This window comes from Camelus ferus, chromosome 11, assembly GCF_009834535.1.
Source record: "Camelus ferus isolate YT-003-E chromosome 11, BCGSAC_Cfer_1.0, whole genome shotgun sequence".
Taxonomy (NCBI): Eukaryota; Metazoa; Chordata; class Mammalia; order Artiodactyla; family Camelidae; genus Camelus; species Camelus ferus.
The window spans coordinates 48,196,468-48,216,754 of record NC_045706.1 but is presented as its reverse complement, the minus strand read 5'-3'; the positions used below and the strand labels follow the sequence as shown (position 1 = coordinate 48,216,754).

The window sequence follows — 20,287 nt, the reverse complement described above, 5'->3', positions numbered from 1 at the left end:
CAACCTCCTAGGCAGAACTGAGACTTGTTTACAGCCTGAGGCAGATAGGATCTTTCTGCCCTGGCACCTCAGAGAACTCGTGCCACCAACACAAACAAGGAGCTGAGATTTGGCATGGAGCAGGGGCAGGGCCGTTCCACAAGTCTTCCCGGAGGCCGCCTTTGGAGCACCGACTGGAGGCGGAGCGGGCAGCTGCACAGAGCAGTGGAGCAACCGGCGCCGGGAGAGGGTGGGCGGCCAACTGCCTTCCTGGCAGGAACGCAGCACCTGACCACAGTGCTGGGAGGGGGCGCGATCTGCTAGCCGACAGCTACTTGGAGCAGCACAGACGAGGGCACCAACAGAGGGCCTCTGGAAACAGCAAGCTGAGATCGCAAAACAGGGCAAAGACACAAAGACCTCTTGATAAAATCATTAAAAGCACACCACCTCCAGGAGAACTAGATAACTGATACTCCTTAAGCCACAGTGCCAGAGAGATATGAGCAATATGAAGAAGCAGAGGAACCACTCCCAATTAAAAGATCAAGAGAAATCCCCTGAAAGCACAATCAAGGAAATAGACATTGATGGCCTACAAGATCGAGATTTCAAAAAAGGAGTGATCAAAATACTAAAGGAACTAAAAGAAATAGTGTTTGGAGATATAAAATGTGTCAAAAATGAAATAGAAACTATAAAGAAGAACCAAGTAGAATTAGTAAACTCATTTGCTGAGATGAGAGCTGACCTAAAGGCTGTGCAAAGCAGACTAGATAATGCAGAGGAACGGAATTAGTGACCTAGAAGACAGGACAACAGAAAGCACCCAATCAGAACAGCTGAGTGAAAAACAAATAAAAAACTATGAAAACAATATAAGGGACCTATGGTATAATATAAAGTGTGCCAATCTATGCATAATCGGGGTTCCAGAAGGGGAAGAAAGAACAAAGGGGATTGAAAAGGTATTTGAAGAAATCATGACTGAAAACTTCCCAAACCTAAAGAAGGAATCAGATATCCAAGTACAGGAGGCTCAGAGCATCCCAAACAGGAGGAACCCAAACAGACCCACACCAAGACATATCATAATCAAGATGGCCAGATTCAAGGATAAAGAAATGACCCTAAAGGCAGCAAGAGAAAAACAAAGAGCTGAGTTACAGAGGAACCCCCATAAGGCTCTCAGCGGATTTCTCTACACAAACACTACAGGCCAGAAGGGAGTGGCAAGATATATTCAAAGTCCTGAATGAAAAAAAGATGCAGCCTAGGATACTCTGTCCAGCAAGGCTATCTTTCAAAATAGAAGGAGAGTTAAAGAACTTCACAGACAAGCAAAAACTAAAACTAAAAGAGTTTAGCAACACTAAATCCATGCTAAAAGAAGTATTTCCAGGTCTACTCTAAATAGAAAAGCAGCAGGATGCTACAAAAATGAGAAACTCATAACTGGAAAGGAGATAACTGCCATGAATTACAAAAAGAATAAACACAAAATTGTAAAAGAAGACAACTAAATCATTAAGAGTGGGAGAGGGAAGCAAGGAAAGCCACTGTGGAAAGCAGTATGGAGATTCCTGAAAAGACTAGGAATAGACTTACCGTATGACCCAGGAATCCCGCTCTTGGGCATATATCCAGAAGAAACCCTACTTCAAAATGACACCTGCACCCCAATATTCATAGCTGAACTGTTTACAATAGGTAAGACATGAAAACAGCCTAAATGTCCATCAACAGATGACTGAATAAAGAAGAAGTGGTATATTTATACGATGGAATACTATTCAGCCACAAAAACCGACAACATAACGCCATTTGCAGCAACATGGATGTTCCTGGAGAATGTCATTCTAAGTGAAATAAGCCAGAAAGAGAAAGAAAAATAACATATGAGATCACTCATATGTGGAATCTAAAAAATAAATAAATAAATAAATACAAAACAGAAACAGACTCATAGACATAGAATACAAACTTGTGGTTGCCAAGGGGGTGGGGGGTGGGAAGGGACAGACTGGGATTTTAAAATGCAGAATGGGTAAACAAGATTATACTGTATAGCACAGGGAAATATATACAAGATTTTGTGGTAACATAGTGAAAAAAATGTGACAATGAATATATATATGTTCATGTATAACTGAAAAGTTGTGCTCTACACTAGAATTTGACACAACATTGTAAAATGACTATTACTCAATAAAAAAAATACATCTGAAGAATCTGGGTGGACAAGTGAATAAATTCTCAGGTCAGCTTTGTTATAGATCCCTTGAAAGGCATGGACATTACAGAATAAAGTTTATTCTAGGATGGTTGATCTGAAAAAAAGTAATACACAATAGTTAAAAATTAATTTTTAAAAATTTAATTAAAAAATTAAAACTTTGACCACCACTCCAATCTGCATTCTTTTCAGAGATAACAATTGTTGTGGTCTTAGTATGTTTCCTTAAACTTTTTCCTAGGCTCCTATAAACTTACATGTATTCAGAGAAAATCTGAAATATTGTAGTCTGCTTACTTTTTTAATATATATGATGTAACTGTACTTATCATTCTGCAAGTTTTGTTTTTTATTCTGCAGTATATTCTGGCAATCTTTCCAATTTATTTTGTGTAGATTCACTTCGTATCATTCACTTCCAAATACACATAGATTCGTGATCTCAATCGTTTCAAAAATTCGCATTTCTGTGTTTCTCAAGGCCACTGGATTTTCTTTCGCCATAACTCATATTGACTAAAATAACCCTTACATTATATGTTGTTTCCTGAAAGATAGACTTTAGGCTGGAACGGAAAAGAAAAATGATCAGCAATGCTGATTTTAACTACAACTGCTGCATTAGAACAATCAATGCACTTTAAGTTATTCCCTGTATCATTATTTGGGTTGGTTAACAGTCTCAGCCCATGGGTCATATACATCTTTTGTATCTTAAAATACTTATGAATGTGCATATGATTTTACAATTTGATCATTCTTTTTGCAGGATCTGATTTTCCCATACTCTTGTAGATGAATGCAACATATATTCTCTTTCTGATTGCACAACCCCCTTCCCTTCCTTTTAGCCAGTTTTCTGTGTCCTTTTAAATTCAGATTATGTGCTTTAACTATATTATTTTAGGGGTTAAAATCTGTCTCTTCCCTTTGGTTTGTTTTCAGGTTTCACAGCATTTTGCTTCTTGCTCTAGTTCCACATAATTATAACCTTGATGCCTGTTCTGTTTGACCTGATAAAATAAGATCTGGATAAGATTATCTCTACACTTACCATTCCATATTCTGACTAACCCTGTGAGTTCTCTGGAGCTTACATCTGCTTTACCTTTAATCATCTTGATTCTGCACCAAATTGCCCAGAGTTATGCCTGGTCAATTTATACTTAACTTCCAATTCTTTTTATTTATACCACACATTCACATTGTAGTTCTATATTTATGTAATTATTTGGTTAATATTTGTCAGTACCTGTAGGCTGTGAGTCCTGTGAGGAGGAAGGGGATGTTCTCCATTTCATTACCAATTCCTAGCACAGTACCTGGCACATAGTAGGCTCTGAATGTTGCTGAGTCCAAACTCATTCTGCTCGCCGCACGACAGGCCAATAAATCAGGGAGACGAGGTGTTGGGGCAAGAAATAGCGACTTTATTCGGAAAGCCCGCAGACCGAGAGGATGGCAGACTAATGTCTTGGAGAACCATTCAGCTCTAGTCAGAATGCAGGCTCCTTTTATACAAAAAATAAGGGAGAGGGTGTGGTTGATTGTTGTAATCATCTTGCTGCAGGCATTCTTTGTTCTTGCAACCATCCCAGTGGGCTAGTTAATGGTGTCCCTGTAAACCTGCAACAAAACAAAGGGTTATTCTCTACTACACCAAGAGGGACTCAAAATGTAAGAAGGAATTATTGAAGGGGGCTTGATATCAGAGCACTGAAGGAGAAATTAGCCTTGAAAAGAAAGCGGTGGGTGAAGGGAGAAAGAAAGAGGGGAAGGAGAGGGAGAAATCTTCCTTGAAGACAGACGAGAAGAAAAAAATGGATGGAATAGCATATTGGGGTAGAAGTAAGTGGAGAAGTTTACAAGATGGTCTCATCTCAGTTTCACCATAGTGGTAAAGTGGGTAGATTGGAGGTTATATAAGATTAAGGATACAGAGGATGATAACAACATAGATAGATTTGCTCATAGCTAATGAGCCAGGATTAAAACCCACACTAACTTCTCCCATGTCTCTTAATCATTAAACTATACTACCCCCTAAAATGCAGCTATCTAATAGAAGACAATGAAGTTAGGACTCTTAAAATTTTTTGAAAGATTATTTTCTTGTCAGAAAAGTGTTAAGGAGATAAATGTATATTGAGCAGAACCGACAAAAGGGAAAATATTTTCTATGTTCTATAGAGTGGGATCCTGAGAATATAATATCCTATTGTTTGTCTTTCATGAAATTAATGCCACGAAAACACTGAATGTTTCCACACGGTGCTATCCTAGTTCAGAAGAGATAATTCTTTTTTTTAAGATGAGCTTTATTTCTTTTTTTTATAAACTACTTTATTAAAGTCTGATTGACATGTAAAAAGTTGTACATATTTAATATATACAACTATTGATTTGGGGAGTAGGTATACCCTTGTGAAAGAATCACTATCAAAGCCATAAACATATCCTTTACCACTCAAAGTTTCATCTCACTCCTATTATTATCATTGTTAGTTTATGGTAAGAACACTTAGCATAAAATCTTAGCAAAATTGCATTCAATTATCCAGTTTTCCCAGCACCATTTCTTTAATAGACTGTATTTTCCTCAGTTTGTGTTCTTGGTACTGTTGCTGAAGATAGTTGATGGTATAAGCATGGGTTTATTTTGGGCTCTCTGTTTTGCTCTATTGGTCTATGTAGCTGCTTTTATGCCAGTACCACACTGTTTTGATACCACAGTTTTGTAATACAATTTGAAATCAGGAAGTGTAATGCCTCAAGCTTTGTCCTTGCTTAAGACTGTTTTGACTATTGGGGGTCTTTTGTGGTTCATTATGAATTGTAGGATTGTTTATTCTACTTCTGTGAAAAATGGCTTTGGAATTTAGATAAGGAATGTTTTTAATGATATGATTTGATTTGGGTTTATCAACATTTTAAAGATAATTATTACAAGCACACAGAATGTACGTCCATAGGAGGACGGAGGAGGCGGAATGAGGGGGGAAGAGGAGGGAGGGGAGGTGTGTAGGGAGGAGGAGGGAGGGAGGGAGAATCACGGGATGAGGGTGGTAGTGCAGGTCTTGCGGTGATTGCATTTCTTTCTTTCTTTCGTGTCTTTCATTTCTTTCTTTTCTTCCTTCCTTCCTTCCTTCCTGTCCTTCCTTCCTTCCTTCCTTCCTTTCCTTCCTTTCTTTCTTTCTTTCTTTCTTTCTTTCTTTCTTCTTTCTTTCTTTCTTTCTTTCTTTCTTTCTTTCTTTTTCTTCAGTCTTTAATCAGTGCTTTATAGTTATCAGTATACAGATCTATGACCTCCTTGGTTAAATTATTCCTAAGTATTTTACTCTTTTTGGTGCTATTGCATATGAGATTGTTTTCTTAATATCTTTTTTGAATAGTTTGTTGTTAGTGTATAGATATGCAACTGTTCTGTATGTTGATTTGTATTCTGCAATTTTATTGAATTTTAATTAGTTCTAATAGTTTTGGTGGTGTCTTTAGAGTTCTCTATATATAGGATCATGTCATGTGCCAAAAGAGAAAAATTTATTCTTCCTTTCCAATTCGTATGCCTTTTATTTCTTTTTCTTTTCCAATTGCTCGGGCTAGGACTTCCAGTACTGTGTTGAGTAAAAGTGGCAAGAGTGGGCATTCTTGTCTTATTTCTGATCTTAGAGGAAAAACTTTTGTCTTTTCATTGTTGAGTGTAGTGTTAGCTGTGGGCTTGCCATATATGGTGTTTATGGTAATGATGTACATTCCTTCTATACCTAATTTGTTGAGAGTTTTTGTCATGAAGGTTGTTGAATTGTGTCAAGTGCTTTTGCTGCATCTATTGTAAAAATCATATAATTTTTATCCTTTCTTCTGTTAATGATGTATACCACATTTATTGATTTGCATATGTCATAACATCCTTGTACCCTAGGGATAAATCCACTTGGTTATGGTGTATGAACATTTTAAGATGCTGTTGATTCAGTTTGCTAGCATTTTGTTGAGGATTTTTTCATCTATATTTGTCAAAGATATTGGCCTATACTTTTCTTTTTTAGAAATATCCAAACCAGAAAACTTTTGTATCAGGGTAATGCTGGCCTCAAAATGAGTCTGGAAATGTTCCCTTCTCTTCAGTTTTTTGGAAAAGTGTAAGCAAGATTGGTATTAGTTCTTCTTTAATGTTTGGTAGAATTTGCTAGTGAAAGCATCTGATCTTGGACTTTTCTTTGTTGGGAGTTTTTTTTTTATTGTTGATTCAATCTTGATCTGTTCAGATTTTCTATTTCTTCATGATTCAGTCTTGGTGGACTGTATATTTATACCAGTTTTACACATTTATTCTAGGCCATCCAATTTGTTACCATATAATAGTTCACAAGGGTCTTTTATGATCCTTTGTATTACTGTATAATCAATTGCAATATCTCCTATTTAACTTAAAGCTATTTATTTGTGTCTTCGCTCTCTCTTTTTTAGTTAGTCTAGCTAAAGGTTTGTAAATTTTGCTTATCTTTTCATGAAACCACCTTTTTGTTTTGTTGATCTTTTCTATTGTTTTTCTAGTTTCTATTTCATTTATTTCTATTTTCATCTTTATTATTTCCTTTCTTCTGCTAACTTTGGGCTTAGCTTGTTCTTCTATTTCTAGTTTCTTGAGGTATAAAGTTAGGGTTTTGTTTTTTTTTTTGAAATCTTTCTTCTTTTCTTAGTGTAGGTATTGATTGCTATTAACTTCCCTCTTAGAACTGCTTTTGCTGCATGTCATAATTTTTTGTATGCTATGTTTCCATTTTCATTTGTCTGAAGATATTTAAAAATTCTCTTTGTCTTCTTTTTTGACCCATTGGTTGTTCAAAAATGTGTTGTTTAATTTTGACATATATATGAATTTTCCATTTTTCCTCCTATATATAATTGTTATATTCTTCTGATTAATTGACCCATTTATCATTATATAATATTATTCTTTGTCTCATGACAGTTCTTGACTTAAAGCCTATTTTGTCTGATTACAATTATAACTACCCCCTTTTTCCATCCTTTCAATTTCCTTAAAGCTAATGTAAGTCTCTTTGGGGCAACATATAGTTGGATTTAGGTTTTTTGTTTTTGATTTTGCTTTTGTTTTTGTATCTAGTCAGACCCTATATGTCTTTTGATTGGAGAATTCAGTCCATTTACATTTAAAGTAATTATTGATAAGAAAAGACTTATTATTGCCATTTTGTTAACTGTTTTCTATTTTGTAGTTCCTGTTTTCCTTTCTTTCTTTCTTGTTATTTTCCTTTGTGATTTGATGAGTTTTTATGGTTCTATGCTTTGACTACTTTATCTTTTATGTATCTACTATAGGTTTTTTTCTTTATGATCATCATGTGGTTTACATAACATATTTTATAGTTATAATAGTCTTTTGAAATGATTTGAGTCTATTTTGAACAATCCACTTTGAACTTTGAACTTTGAACTTAGACACTGTACTTTCTCTTGATCCCACAAATCCAGACCAGGTGCTGAGAACCTCCTGTTTTCTCTAGGGCAATGTCCTGAAGTGTTTGTTTAGAGTTGTGCACCTATTCCCAATCCAGCAGGTCCAGCTGGATGCTGATACTTGTCTGCTGTCTGTGGGAGCTCACATGTATTGTCTGCAGAGGAGCGTGAAGTATTGGCTATAGGAGGGGGTGTATGGAGCACTAGGGGAGCACATTGGCTAATCATGGGGTCTGCAGGTGGGGGGTCCTACTGAGTTCACGAGTGGGGCTCTTATTAAAATCTGCAATCTAGCTAGTGGGATCTGCTGCTGATTTTTGAGATCCATGTTCTTGTTGCTATGCACTCCTACCCCTTTTCTATTCTCCTTGCTGTCCCCAGATTATTTAGCTGTTTCAGTCCCCTCAATGTTCTGGGTGTGGAGGAATGGAAATGGGACTCTTAGGCAGTGCCTCACAAGGCTGGGGAGCTGAGCATTCACTTTGCTTTCACTTTTTCCAATGGAAGAAATTGCAGACCAAGGTAAGTCTCTCTTGGCCTGAGTTCTGCTGACTTGGAAGAGAGGTGACACGGGTAAAGTAAAACTGTTCTTCTTATCTTCAATGCTTCTATTCTTTGATTTTGATTTTTTTTTATTCCATATAGATGCTAGAACCCCTCAGTTGTACTCCCAGGCTTTCATTAAAGTATTCTCATCCATGGGTTATTGTTTAAATCACTATTTCTATGAGGGTATGAGGTATGAGGTATGGAAACTCCTATTTCATCATCTTACTGATGTCCAGAAGAGATAATTCTTTATTTCAGTGGGTCTCAAATATCCAGTGATATTTCATGGGACATTCAGGTTATTTTAAAAGCTCATCTTTTAGTTGATTTGATGACAAAATTAGTGAAAACTTTTATAGGATATGAATAGGAAGACAGTAGATTTAGACAGAATCAAGAGGCCTGCATGTGACATCATATATCAGAGGAGGCAATGGTTTGAGTTTAGATGATCTTGAAGAATCTAAAAGTCTTACACTGGAAATTGACACAACATTGTAAACTAACTATAACTCAATAAAATTAAATTAAAAAAAAAGAATCTGAAAAGTCTTAAAAGCCAAGCAATAAAAATCCAAAGGCTAGGATATTTTGAAGAATGGCTTTATAGAGCAGGAACTGGAGTAAACTTACCGTTTTCTGACATGAAATCACAACCAGAACACCAAAAATTATTAGTTTCTTCTTATAATACTTACAGGTGTATAGATTTCAAATTTAATCATGTTTTCCTATCACTACAATGCTGGAGACGTATCAACGTGTTAACTGTTCCTATCTCATCTTCTAACTGCATTTGAGCAAAGAGTAATTCTGTTGCCCTCAGTGTCTGTTATTGATGATGGTATCACATTGGAAGGACATTTTCAAAAAGGTTTTAATTAGCCTAATTATTGTTATGAAACATTGGAGTGGAATGTTTGTACTAAATTAGTGAACCAAAGAAGGCATGGTGAAAATGGCAAATGAAATAAGGAAGTAGATTTAGATGTAAATGAATCCTTGGCTGACAGTATTATCATCTCATCACACATTGAATAAAGAAAAGTGTTAAATTTGGCATTTGTAAAATTAATTTTCTTTCTTTTTTAAAAACTGTTTTCCATATGAAGGAAAAAAATGGAGAGACTCAGTAGAGAAGTAGAAAAATCGGAAGGAAATAGAGTTATGAAAGGAAGAATTCTTCTGAATAATTTAAAGGCATTTAACCAATTTTATATAAGAGCTATTTCTATTTTATATTTTATATTATATTTTATGTGAATTACATGGTACTATTTTTTTATAACTGTTTTACAGTTATTTTTCTTTCTATAATGATTTTCTCTTCCCAGCTTGGCCTAGAGTTGTAGCTTTTAAAATTTTTCCTTGACTACTTTCGATCCCTAAATATTTATCATAATGTAATATAGTACGATCATCAATATAAAGTTATATCTATATATAATACAGACAATATATATATCTCTCTATATTTTTAAATATATAAAATCTTATAAAAAAGATTGCACATTCTGAAGATCAGTGATTTTCAGTGTGTGTTTGTATGTGTATAGATTCACACAAGCATACACATTTTAAAGATCATTATATGATTTCATTTTGTGTTAAAGTTTCTACAGAGAGTTTTTATTTGTTACTAACTCTTTCTTCAATTACCACATTATGCCTAAACATTGAAAGTCTTCTTCTCTTGATATGTTTTAATATAGGACCCTTATAGCCTCACACCCTCTGCCTTTTCTTCAAAGGCTGTAAATTATCTTGACTTTTGTTGCCTGAAGACTTATATGTAATGGAAACTTTAAAAATACCATGTCAGGTTCCAATGGTGGTAAATAGCTGGAAGTTATAATAGATCAACAGGAAGATGGAATTTTACTTTTAAAAGGAATAATTAAAATTCAGAATTCTCTTTGATATGTTAGTGGTAAGGTTAATTAGAGAATATGATTTACAGTGAGGCATAATGAAAACAATATTGAATTAGGTATTATAAGACCTGGATACTTGTGTGAACTTCACTGTTTATTAGCTTAATGACCTTGGACAAGACAATATGAGCCTCACTCACCATCAGTTAAAATGTGTGGTTAACAATATCTTTGCTATCTTCTTCTTTGTAGAGTTGTCTAGATGAGATAGTATATGTAAAAATACTATGTAAATAATGAAGTGTTGTATAAAAGTGACTATTGTAAATAATAGTTAATAAGTGCCAGGCACTGTATTAAGCATTCTTATCACTCTTACAGTAGTTTTATGAGACAAGCAATGTTAATATTCCAGTTTTACAGATCAAGAAGGTGAGGCTCACAGTGCATAAGATACCTGAGTGTCACCATTGGTGAGTGGCAAGGGCAAGATTTTAATACAAGTTTGACTGATACTAGAACCGATACTCATAATTTCACAATTTTGTTACTAACCTGAATTATGATTGCTGTATAGAATTATGTGTGAACTCTGTGAAGCAGTAAAAACACAATTCTCTTTATCATCATATATGAATTTCTAAATGTGAAAACAAAATAACAATTTTTTTTTCTTGAAAAATAATATTGTGGAGTCCTAACCATGTGAATGTGTTTTTCCTTTAGAATTTGATTGTCTTGGATCCACTCACAGTGACTGAGGAGGAAATTAGACCGTCACTAGAGAAACGCCTTGAAGCCATTATTAGTGGGGCAGCTCTGTTGGCCGACTCTTCATGCACAAGGGATTTCCATCGGGAGCGGATTATTGCAGAATGCAACGCCATTCGCCAGGCTCTCCAGGACCTGCTTTCAGAGTACATGAACAATGTAAGTAACTGATTTTCCCCTACTCCATACATTGGGTATGTGCTGAAGTTCCTTCTGTGTACAAAATGTGATAAATTACAAATGAGTACATAATTTTACATGGATTGGGTTTTTGAGCAATGAGATAGAAGTTTCTAGGGATGGAGTTCAACCAGAAAGTTATTTACATATGATTGTTTTGTATGAGGTAGTATCTAAATATTAGTTGAAAAAAGGAGTCATGATTGGAGAAAAGAAACTGGACTTGCACATCAATTTAAGGGATAAAAAGGAGATGAAGAAAAGGGCAAGCTGCTCAGGGTTAAGCTGGTGAATAGCAAAGTTAGAATTTAGATAGTATTAGATAAAGTCAGTGATTCAGGGATCAGGAGCCATTTTTGAAGGTGTAAAGAGCTCTCATGTGGTTTGGTTAGCTCGTAAGCTTTTTCAAATGTGACATAATGTCATAGATTTTTTTCAGTCTTAGCGATCTCTCAGGAATATTAGAAATGCTGTCTAAATCAAAAGCAGAGGAAATAAGGAGCTTTTTCCTGTGTTCACAGTCTTGATAGACCCAAGAAAGGTTATTTTTATTTTCTATTTAATGTTATGTTCTCTAGGGCCTAGGGTTACTTGTGGGAGCATGTAGACCCTCATGGGTGTCTGTGGCCTTGCCCAATGAAACCCACCCAATCCTGCCTTGTAAGGCCCCCAACAGGGTTGGAGGATGGCAGCTGTCACAGGGTGGGGGAGCAGGTGGCTGAGGACCTGTCCCTGGAAGGCACTGGGAGGCAGGACTGCATGTGAGTATAGGGCATATGCTTTATTGCCTCATCAGACTTCACTTATAGACCCGAATTCAAAAATAAAATTGTTGAGAATTTCAAGACGGTAGCAGAGCATTAACAGCCAAGCATGGGGCTCCTGAGCATGGGACCCTGTGCCCAGCGGCAGGCCGCTGAAGCTGGTCTTGTAAAGAATAAACATACATTGTGTAAAAATAGTGGTGATTTTTATGGCTTTATTTAGCTTTGGGTTGAAAACTATTTACTCAAAAGGTGAAATGATGGGAGTATTCTGCCCTGGGTGCAGTCATTAAGAAGGTGCATTGTTTCTAGAAATTTATTAAAAATAGTAAAGCCACCTAAAAGTTGGTCTGCTTTTTACTATCACCATTTACCAGCAATTCTCAAAGTCAACGATAATATGTTTTACACAAATTAACTTGTTTCTCTAAGTCCTAAATAATTGCTGTGCTTATTGTTGTTTTAATAATATATACTTATGTATGATTCAAATTAGTACATTTTTATGATTATCCTTTAATAAATATTGTATTCTTTATGCATTTCAACAGCAGATTCAGAATAAACAATGATGGCACAGTGATTGTAAAGACAAAGAAGGAGAAATAGAGTTACTTTAATTCTGTTATTTTATGTGATCACTTGGAATTTTTATTTGCATTTTAAAAATGTAACAATGAAAGTGTGAAGTGCAGGGGTGATATTTTTGTCAATTTCTTCAAAGTTAAAGGACAACTCAGGAAAATAATGGTTATTACTGAAAAGTAATTTTGTTATATAGAGGAGGGAAATATTTTAAAAGGATCTACTCCAGGTATCAAATATGCTAAGTAAGGCACTGAAAATATGTATGCATTTTTCTATGTCTTACTGTTCTTTTTCTTAATGAGGTTTAAATCCGATGTTCAGTTTCATGGCCCGTTTATGAAGTACACAAAGCTTACTTTTGTTACTAACAACCTTTTGTTAGATATTTTGGTTTTAAAACAAGGTAAGTTCTGTGTTAGAAGAGTGAAGAGGAAATAGATTTTTTCATCTATGATATCCAAATAATTGAGATCAAAGGTAAGTAACTTCTTTTTTTAAGGCTTTAAGGATAATTATCTTAATTTTAATTTTAAGGGAAAACTTAATTGTAGGAGTTTAAATATTACTCAGTTATTTAATTGATTAGATTGCACTACTCTTCACATTTGATGGAGGCCTCCTTCTTCTTTCCTCCCTCCTCCCATGTTTCCTCTTCTCCCCTTCCTACAAAGAAGTACAGACACCCCTTAAATACGTCTCCCTCATAGCACTTTCCACTTTAGAGCTCTCCCAGTTGGAATTCCTGCATTTACTCTTTTGCTTTCTCTGCTGGTCAAATGCTCTAGGAGAGTGAAGACTATGTTCCTGGCCCTTAGCACAGAACATTTCAGGAGGCAGGTGCTCAGTAATTAATATTTGGATACAGGTAAACTGAATTAGTGCTTGCTGCTTCTAAGTTTTTTAAATTAAGGGTGACAATGTGCCTCAAGCAATTAATTTATATTTATTTGTTGTATTTATAGGATAACTGTGGAGAAAATGTAGGGAGGGTTAGTGGTGAAAAAAGTAACATAGGAAAGGAAGGGCACAGAGGTGAGAAAGCTTGTTCTTTTGGTGATCTAAGAATTTTTGTATATTCCTTTCTCCTAGGGCATAATGTTAAATACTTGTTGAGAAAGTCTTATTTTTTTTTTTTTTTTAGTGAGTGAAAGACTTACTGTGTGTGGGTAATATCTGGTGATCTGCCCAGTTGTTGGTGTAGAGATGAGAGCAGGAGGAGCTAAATTTATCCAGTGGTGGTCCACATCATCAGAAACCCATATATATGCACAATAATTAACATTTTGTTGATAAGTACCACCTATAAACAAACAAAAATATACATTTAAAGCATTATGAAAAAGCAGTATAATAGTTCATTTTTATATAAAAGTGCAGAATTTGGGGCCTAATCTCAGTATCTGATCAAGCCAATGAATATTGGAATTAAATAGCAGGAACCAATCTGGGAGAACTGTGGACCGTAGTATCAGAACACATTTCCAGGTTTATTTTTATCAGGGTTTCCGTCACAAATATTGCTTCTCTATAACTGTTCCATCTGCTTTAATGAAAGGAAATCTACTTTCCTGAAACTAGCTGAACTCTAACCTTTCTTAGTTTGCTCAAAGATTTTAGGACAACTCTCATATGTAAGTCCTCAACTTCCTAGTATAAAGAATGTTGTGTTTCATTTGGTGGGCTTGATTTGCTTTTCAGATTAGTTCAGAGCTTTTGTAATTGACCTATGTTGATAGAGTAAATGCTTAATGATAATTCAAATGAAATAAAGATGAACATGAGTAGTTAAAGCAAGAATGACACTTATGATCTGTGGATATCTTATGTAAATATGACTTCAAGGCTTGAAATTTTGCAAATATATTGAGACTAGAGAAGTTCAGTAGTGGGAAGCAAATCCAGTTTATGTTTTTCTCAGGCCCAGTCCACATGATCAGTTTTAGCCAAAATAACTTTACTTCCTTAAGTAGATCAGCAAGTCTTGGTCATTTTTTGACTGAAGTTCTGTGCTCAGTAAGTTCAAGGTCTTTTCACATTAGGAAGAAATTAGTAGGATGTGAGATCGGTAGGGTCTGTAACAAATAAAATAGACAACACTATTAATGATTATATGATCATATGTTTGCTCTGATATTTTCCTTTTAAATACACACACACACACACACATTTTCCATTGCTGCTATAGCAAATTACCACAAACTTAGTGATTTAAAAACAACACAATAATTATTTTACAGCTGTGCAAGTCAGAAGTCGGACACAAATCTCAATGGGTTAGAGATGAAAGTGTCAGCAGGGCTGCATTCTTTTCTGGAGACTGTAGGGAAGAATACATTTCTTTGCCTTTTCCAGCTTCTGGTGGTCACCAACTTTCCTTGGCTCGGTGCCTTCTTCCTCCATCTTCATAGTCAGCAATATCACATTTCTCTAACCCTGTTTCTCTTTCTCTGACCACAGCCAGAAAAGGTTCTCCACTGTTTCAGGACTCATGTGACTAGATAGGAGCCACCAGTATCATTCAGGATAATCATCCCATCTCATGGCCCTTGACCGTAATTACTTCTGCAAAGTTCCTCTTGCTGTATAATGTAACATAGTCACAGGTTTTGGAAATTAGGATACATACATTTTTGGGAGGCCCATGGCCATATACGTAATGCAAGTCTTCCTTAGTCTCTTCTGTGGAATCATCATCAATCCTTACATTTTAAATCTGTTATATTTAGTATCCCTTACTCTACACTTTATGCAGGCAGATCACATGTCTATTTTATTTACTGTTTTATCCCAAGTCCCAGGCGCAATGCCTGGCATTTTAGGAAAAGCTAAATTATATTTCTGAGTGAAAGAATGAATAAAATTATTGCATATTGTATACATCATGTAATGGAGAAATAGCTTCTCTGACATTAAATGGAATGAGTTTCAAGTATCTACTAAATTTATGTAATAGACTGCCTGTTACAAAAGGTCTTATTTTGCAAAGTATAGGTCTCTTCTAAAACTTGATGTGAATATTCAGAAACAAAATCACAGTCTCTGCATTTGGGTCTATATTTCACTATATTCCAAAACAGGATTTTTATTCATTGAAAAATATACTCCAGAGAACATTCAGAATCAGAGAAAGGTTAACTTTTGTCTTTTAGAAGTATGTTTTTCTAAGATATTTCTGCTGATTTTGTCATACCTCTAGGATTGGTTAGGTCTAGGCCATCTTCTCTGATATCTAACATGATTAAGAAATTTTTCATGTGGATAGGGTGGAACAAGGGGCCTCTCAGAAAAAGGAAGCATCTTAGAGGAAAATCAATTGTTTTTAAATGATGGTAACTCTCTAATTGGTGAAAATAGAGTTGGAGGTGGGTGGCCATAATGCTTTAGTTCTAAGAATCAGCAGACATCGATATTTTTCCTGGAAGTGGGTTAAAATCATGTTGATGTTGTTAAAGTTTGGATGTGTTGCTGGAGAGGATCTTTAGTTGATGTATAGTATTGTTTAAGTGTAGAATTATTATTTAAGTTAACACTCAGATTGGTATTTTACTGTAGGGGATATTAGAGAGTCAAATGAGAGTTGGCACTGCTAGAGTGAAAGAGCGAGGCCTGGGCTGCGTGACAGGACCAATTTGCATTTATAGACCTCACCTGCCCAGTATTTTCTTCTCTTGGTGTTTTATGTGAAAGCGTATTTTTGGTTCTCATTATGTATTTGTTGAATGAATAAATAAGCAAATGGATTGGGTTTTGTTATTCAGAGATCTATTTCATTTGTATGTCTTGGGTTTAATGCATTCCCAGTCTTGGGGAATTACAAAAATTCAGTAAAGCCAACAAAAAGATGTTATGGGATTTTTCTTCCATATAAGGCCTCTACCTCTCTCTTGAAAATCCATTTTGAAATCAATTTCAGCCTTATATCTCATGATGATGAGGTAAAACAGTTAGGATGATCTATATGCAATGACTCTTCAAATACTAGAGACAGGTTAGAGTTAAAATTCTAAAAGTGTAAAGGCAGCTTCCAAATCTTTTTCCTTTCCTTCCTTCCTTCCTTTTTTCCTCTGCTCCCCTTTTCCTTCCATTTTCCCTCCCTGCCTCCCTCCCTCCCTTCCTTCCTCCCTTTTCACGGACTGCATATTAGAATTGGTCCATTACTGGATCAGGTACACTGTGTTAGATGCTTTACATTTTTATATTCTTAAATTTGTCAATTACACCATAGTGGTAGCTGGTTTTGAGTGGTTGATTATGTTGGAGACCATATGTTTCAGTTTATAGATAGCTGACTTTTACAACCTCAGCTAACGAAGTAAGAGGAAGAAGAGAAGTAAATAGTATCCTATAAAGGTTTTGGGTTTTTTGGGGTTTTTTTTGTATATATTTTTGTATTGAAGTATAGTCAGTTTACAATGTTACGTCAATTTCTGGTGTACATTATAATGATTCAGTCACATATGTACATACATATATTCATTTTCATATTCTTTTTCACCATAAGTTATTACAAGATATTGAATACAGTTCCCTGTGCTATACAATATGAACTTATTTATCTATTATATATATGGTAGTCAGTATCTGCAAATCCTGAACTCCCAGTTTATCCCTTCCCTCCCCCTTTCTCCCTGTAATCATAAGTTTGTTTTCTGTTTGTGAGTCTGTTTCTGTTTTGTAAATAAGTTTGTCTTTTTTTTTAGATTCCACATATAAGTGATATCATATGGTATTTTTCTTTCTCTGTCTTGCTTGCTTCACGTAGAATGACAATCTCCAGCTCCATCCATGTTGCTGTTTGTACAGTAGTAGGTATGTAAAAATCAGAGAGTTAAATGGGCAAAATTGGTATTATCTTTCTTGCTTTCTTTTCTGTGCCTATTTTAAGGATTAGATAGTGGGCAGATACCTTGTCTATGAATTGTTTTGGCAATAAAGTAGTAGTATTTTTTCAGCTATTACTTTTATGAGCTGCTTTGGAGTCTAGTACTGACCATTAATTTATAAATAATAGTTTTCTTTCAAATATTAGATTTTTCTTTGCTTTCAAAACAAGCCAAATTTTAATTTAAAACTGTTTTTCTTTAAGCCTAATCAATTATGAGTTATTGATAATATCACCTTAGCTGGTTTTTCGTTATAGATCGATTTCCATTTGTGATGTAATTTATAATAAGAAATATATAGTTGGTTTTTGTCCTGTTTCTGGCACAGAGGGCCTAAAACCCTAAGTATTTTCTAAGTACTGAGAGTAGTAAAGGTGTCTTTTGTTATGTTGATGAAGTAACATTTGAGAGTAGTAAAGGTGTCTTTTGTTATGTTGATGAAGTAACATTTGAGAGTAGTAAAGTGTATTTTGTTATGTTGATGAAGTAACGTTTGGACCTGATGTTGGAGGCTAGGTGCCCAGAACCAACAATATGATTAGAGGATTGGAACTTTCAGGCCCCTCTCCTGACCTCCCAGGTAAGGGAGACAAGCTGGAGGCTGACTCCAACCATCAGCTGTCAATGATTTAATCAATCGTGCCTCTGTAATAAAGCCTCCATAAAAACCCAAAAGGATGGAGTTCGGAGAGCTTCTGGGTTTGTAAAGACCTGGAGAGTCAGGGATAGTGGTGCACCTGAGAGGCATGGAAGTTCTGTATCCCTTCCTACGTACCTTGCCCTATACATTTCTTCCATCTAGTTGTTCTTGAGTTATAGCCTTTTATAATAAACTGGTAATCTAGTAAAGTGAAATGTTTTTCTGAGTTCTGTGAGTCACTCTAGCAAATTAATTGAACCTGAAGAGTAGGTAGTGGGAACTGTGTTTATAGCCAATTGGTCAGAAGTATAGGTGACAATCTGAACTTGTGATTGGCATTTGCAATAAAGTGGGGTCAGGGAGGCAGTTTTGTAGGATTGAACCCTTAACTGTGGAATCTGATGATATCTTGAGGTAGATAGTGTCAGAATTGAATTGAATTGTAGGACACCCAGCTGGTATTCTGAGAAGTGCTTGGATCCCCCCCATGCTCTGCCACATTGGAATTGGTACTAGAACCTTTTACCATTGAAAAATATTCAATATTCTTAATGAATTTATAGATAGGCTCTGAATAAAAAAGTTTCATACCATTGTGATATAAGTTTAGGATCTAAAAGCCGACTAGTAGCTTTGTTTCTGTGTTAAGTAGGTTTAGCAGAGTCAGACACAGATGAGCAACTTGTGTAGTTTATTTGCTTGACTATTGACTACAATTAATAATTAATTGGAGATAACTGTTAGTGATCTACATATTGCCCTAGCATATTTGCATCCTTTTTAAAATCAGAAATTTAAGTATATGTTTTAAAGTCTTGTAACCATAATGAAAGAACTTATTGAATTCTTGGCATGACTTTATTAGCTTGTTTTCTTCTGGTAGATAAATCAAAACTAGATTTGACCTAACGTTTTCCTTAAGAGATAACTATCACAGTTTGTATACTGTGAAACTCAACCAAGGTTGTTGACTGACAAAACTTTATTACTCCAATAGTTGTTTGCTTTAACATCTCAGAGCAGCTTTAACTATTTTAGTTTGATATTCATACAAACTTGAAATAAATTTCTAGTACTCTAGTGGATTTAGATTACAGATTTGACTCGGCCTGAGGGCATTGTACATCATTTGAAAAATACTTCTCTTTCATTTACATATGGCAAGAAGTATAAGGAGTTTTATCTCTCTGTAAAAAGTTGATTCCTATCTGTTGTAGGCAGAATAATGGCCCCCAACAGATGTCCATTCTCTAATCCCTGGAACCCATGAATACTTTACATGGTACAAGGGATTTTGCAGATGTAATTCAGTACATAGATTTGTGATGGAGTGATTATCCTGGATTAAATGGTGGCCTCTGTCTAATTAAATGAGTCCTTAAAACCAGAGCACCTTTCTTGACTGAATCAGAGCATTCTCTGATGGAAGGAGGAGAGATTCAACGCAGAGAGTCAATCCACCATTGCCGGCTTTAAAGTTGGAAGAAGCGGGCATGAGCCAAGGAATATTGTGACTTCTAAAGCTGGGAGTGCCCTCCTCTGACATTTAGCAAAAATCAGAGATCTCAGTCATACAATTGCAAGGAATTACATCTTCTAATAACCCAAATGGACGAGTAAGCAGATTCTCCTCTAGAGCCTCCTGAAAGGAACACAGACTTGCTGACACCTTGATTTTATCTCAGTTTTATACTTCTGACCTTTATAACTGTAAGATAATAAGTTGGTATTGTTTAAGCCACTAAATTTGTGGTAATTTGTTATAGCAGCAATAGGAAATTAATACATGAACTTAATCAGGGGTCATGTAGTCCACTTTTGTAGAGAAACTATGTGAGCAACTGAAATCTTATGCTAAGTGAATTGCTGCAATTATATACTAAACATATAGATATATTAAATATGAAATATGTATTTAAATCTCAAGAAAGGAAAACTGTTCTATAGAAATACCAAAATATTGATTTTGAATGCACTTATGTATCTCACATAAGATTTAGCATGAAGAAATTAAAATGCCTGAAAATCCTTTAAGGGTGTAAACACCATGAACTGCCATGGTGCTATACAATGGAAAATATGATTTAGTTTAATTTCTGAGTCAGTGCTTTCCATTGGAAATATTATGCAAACTAGAATAGTATGTGAGTTGCATATATAATTAAAATTTTTCTAGTAGCCACATATATAAAAGGAACAGGTGAAATTAATTTGAATAATATATTTAGTTCAAGATATGCAAAATATCATTTCAACATATAATCAGTGTAAACATTATCAATGAGATAGTTTGCATTACTTTTTAATACTAAATCCTTGAAATCTGGTGTGTATTTTAC

The 20,287-nt window shown here is 35.2% G+C and overlaps 1 protein-coding gene across 6 annotated transcripts in view; it reads left to right on the top strand.

The window, feature by feature from the left end:
• CTNNA3 (catenin alpha 3) overlaps positions 1 to 20,287 on the top strand; it is a 1,348,033-nt gene that overhangs the window by 329,117 nt on the left and 998,629 nt on the right. For all 6 annotated transcript variants that reach the window (XM_032491498.1, XM_032491494.1, XM_032491493.1 and 3 more), the window contains one exon: positions 10,849 to 11,052. In XM_032491498.1, the coding sequence (XP_032347389.1) occupies positions 10,849 to 11,052 (204 nt within the window). The remainder of the gene's footprint in view (positions 1 to 10,848; positions 11,053 to 20,287) is intronic.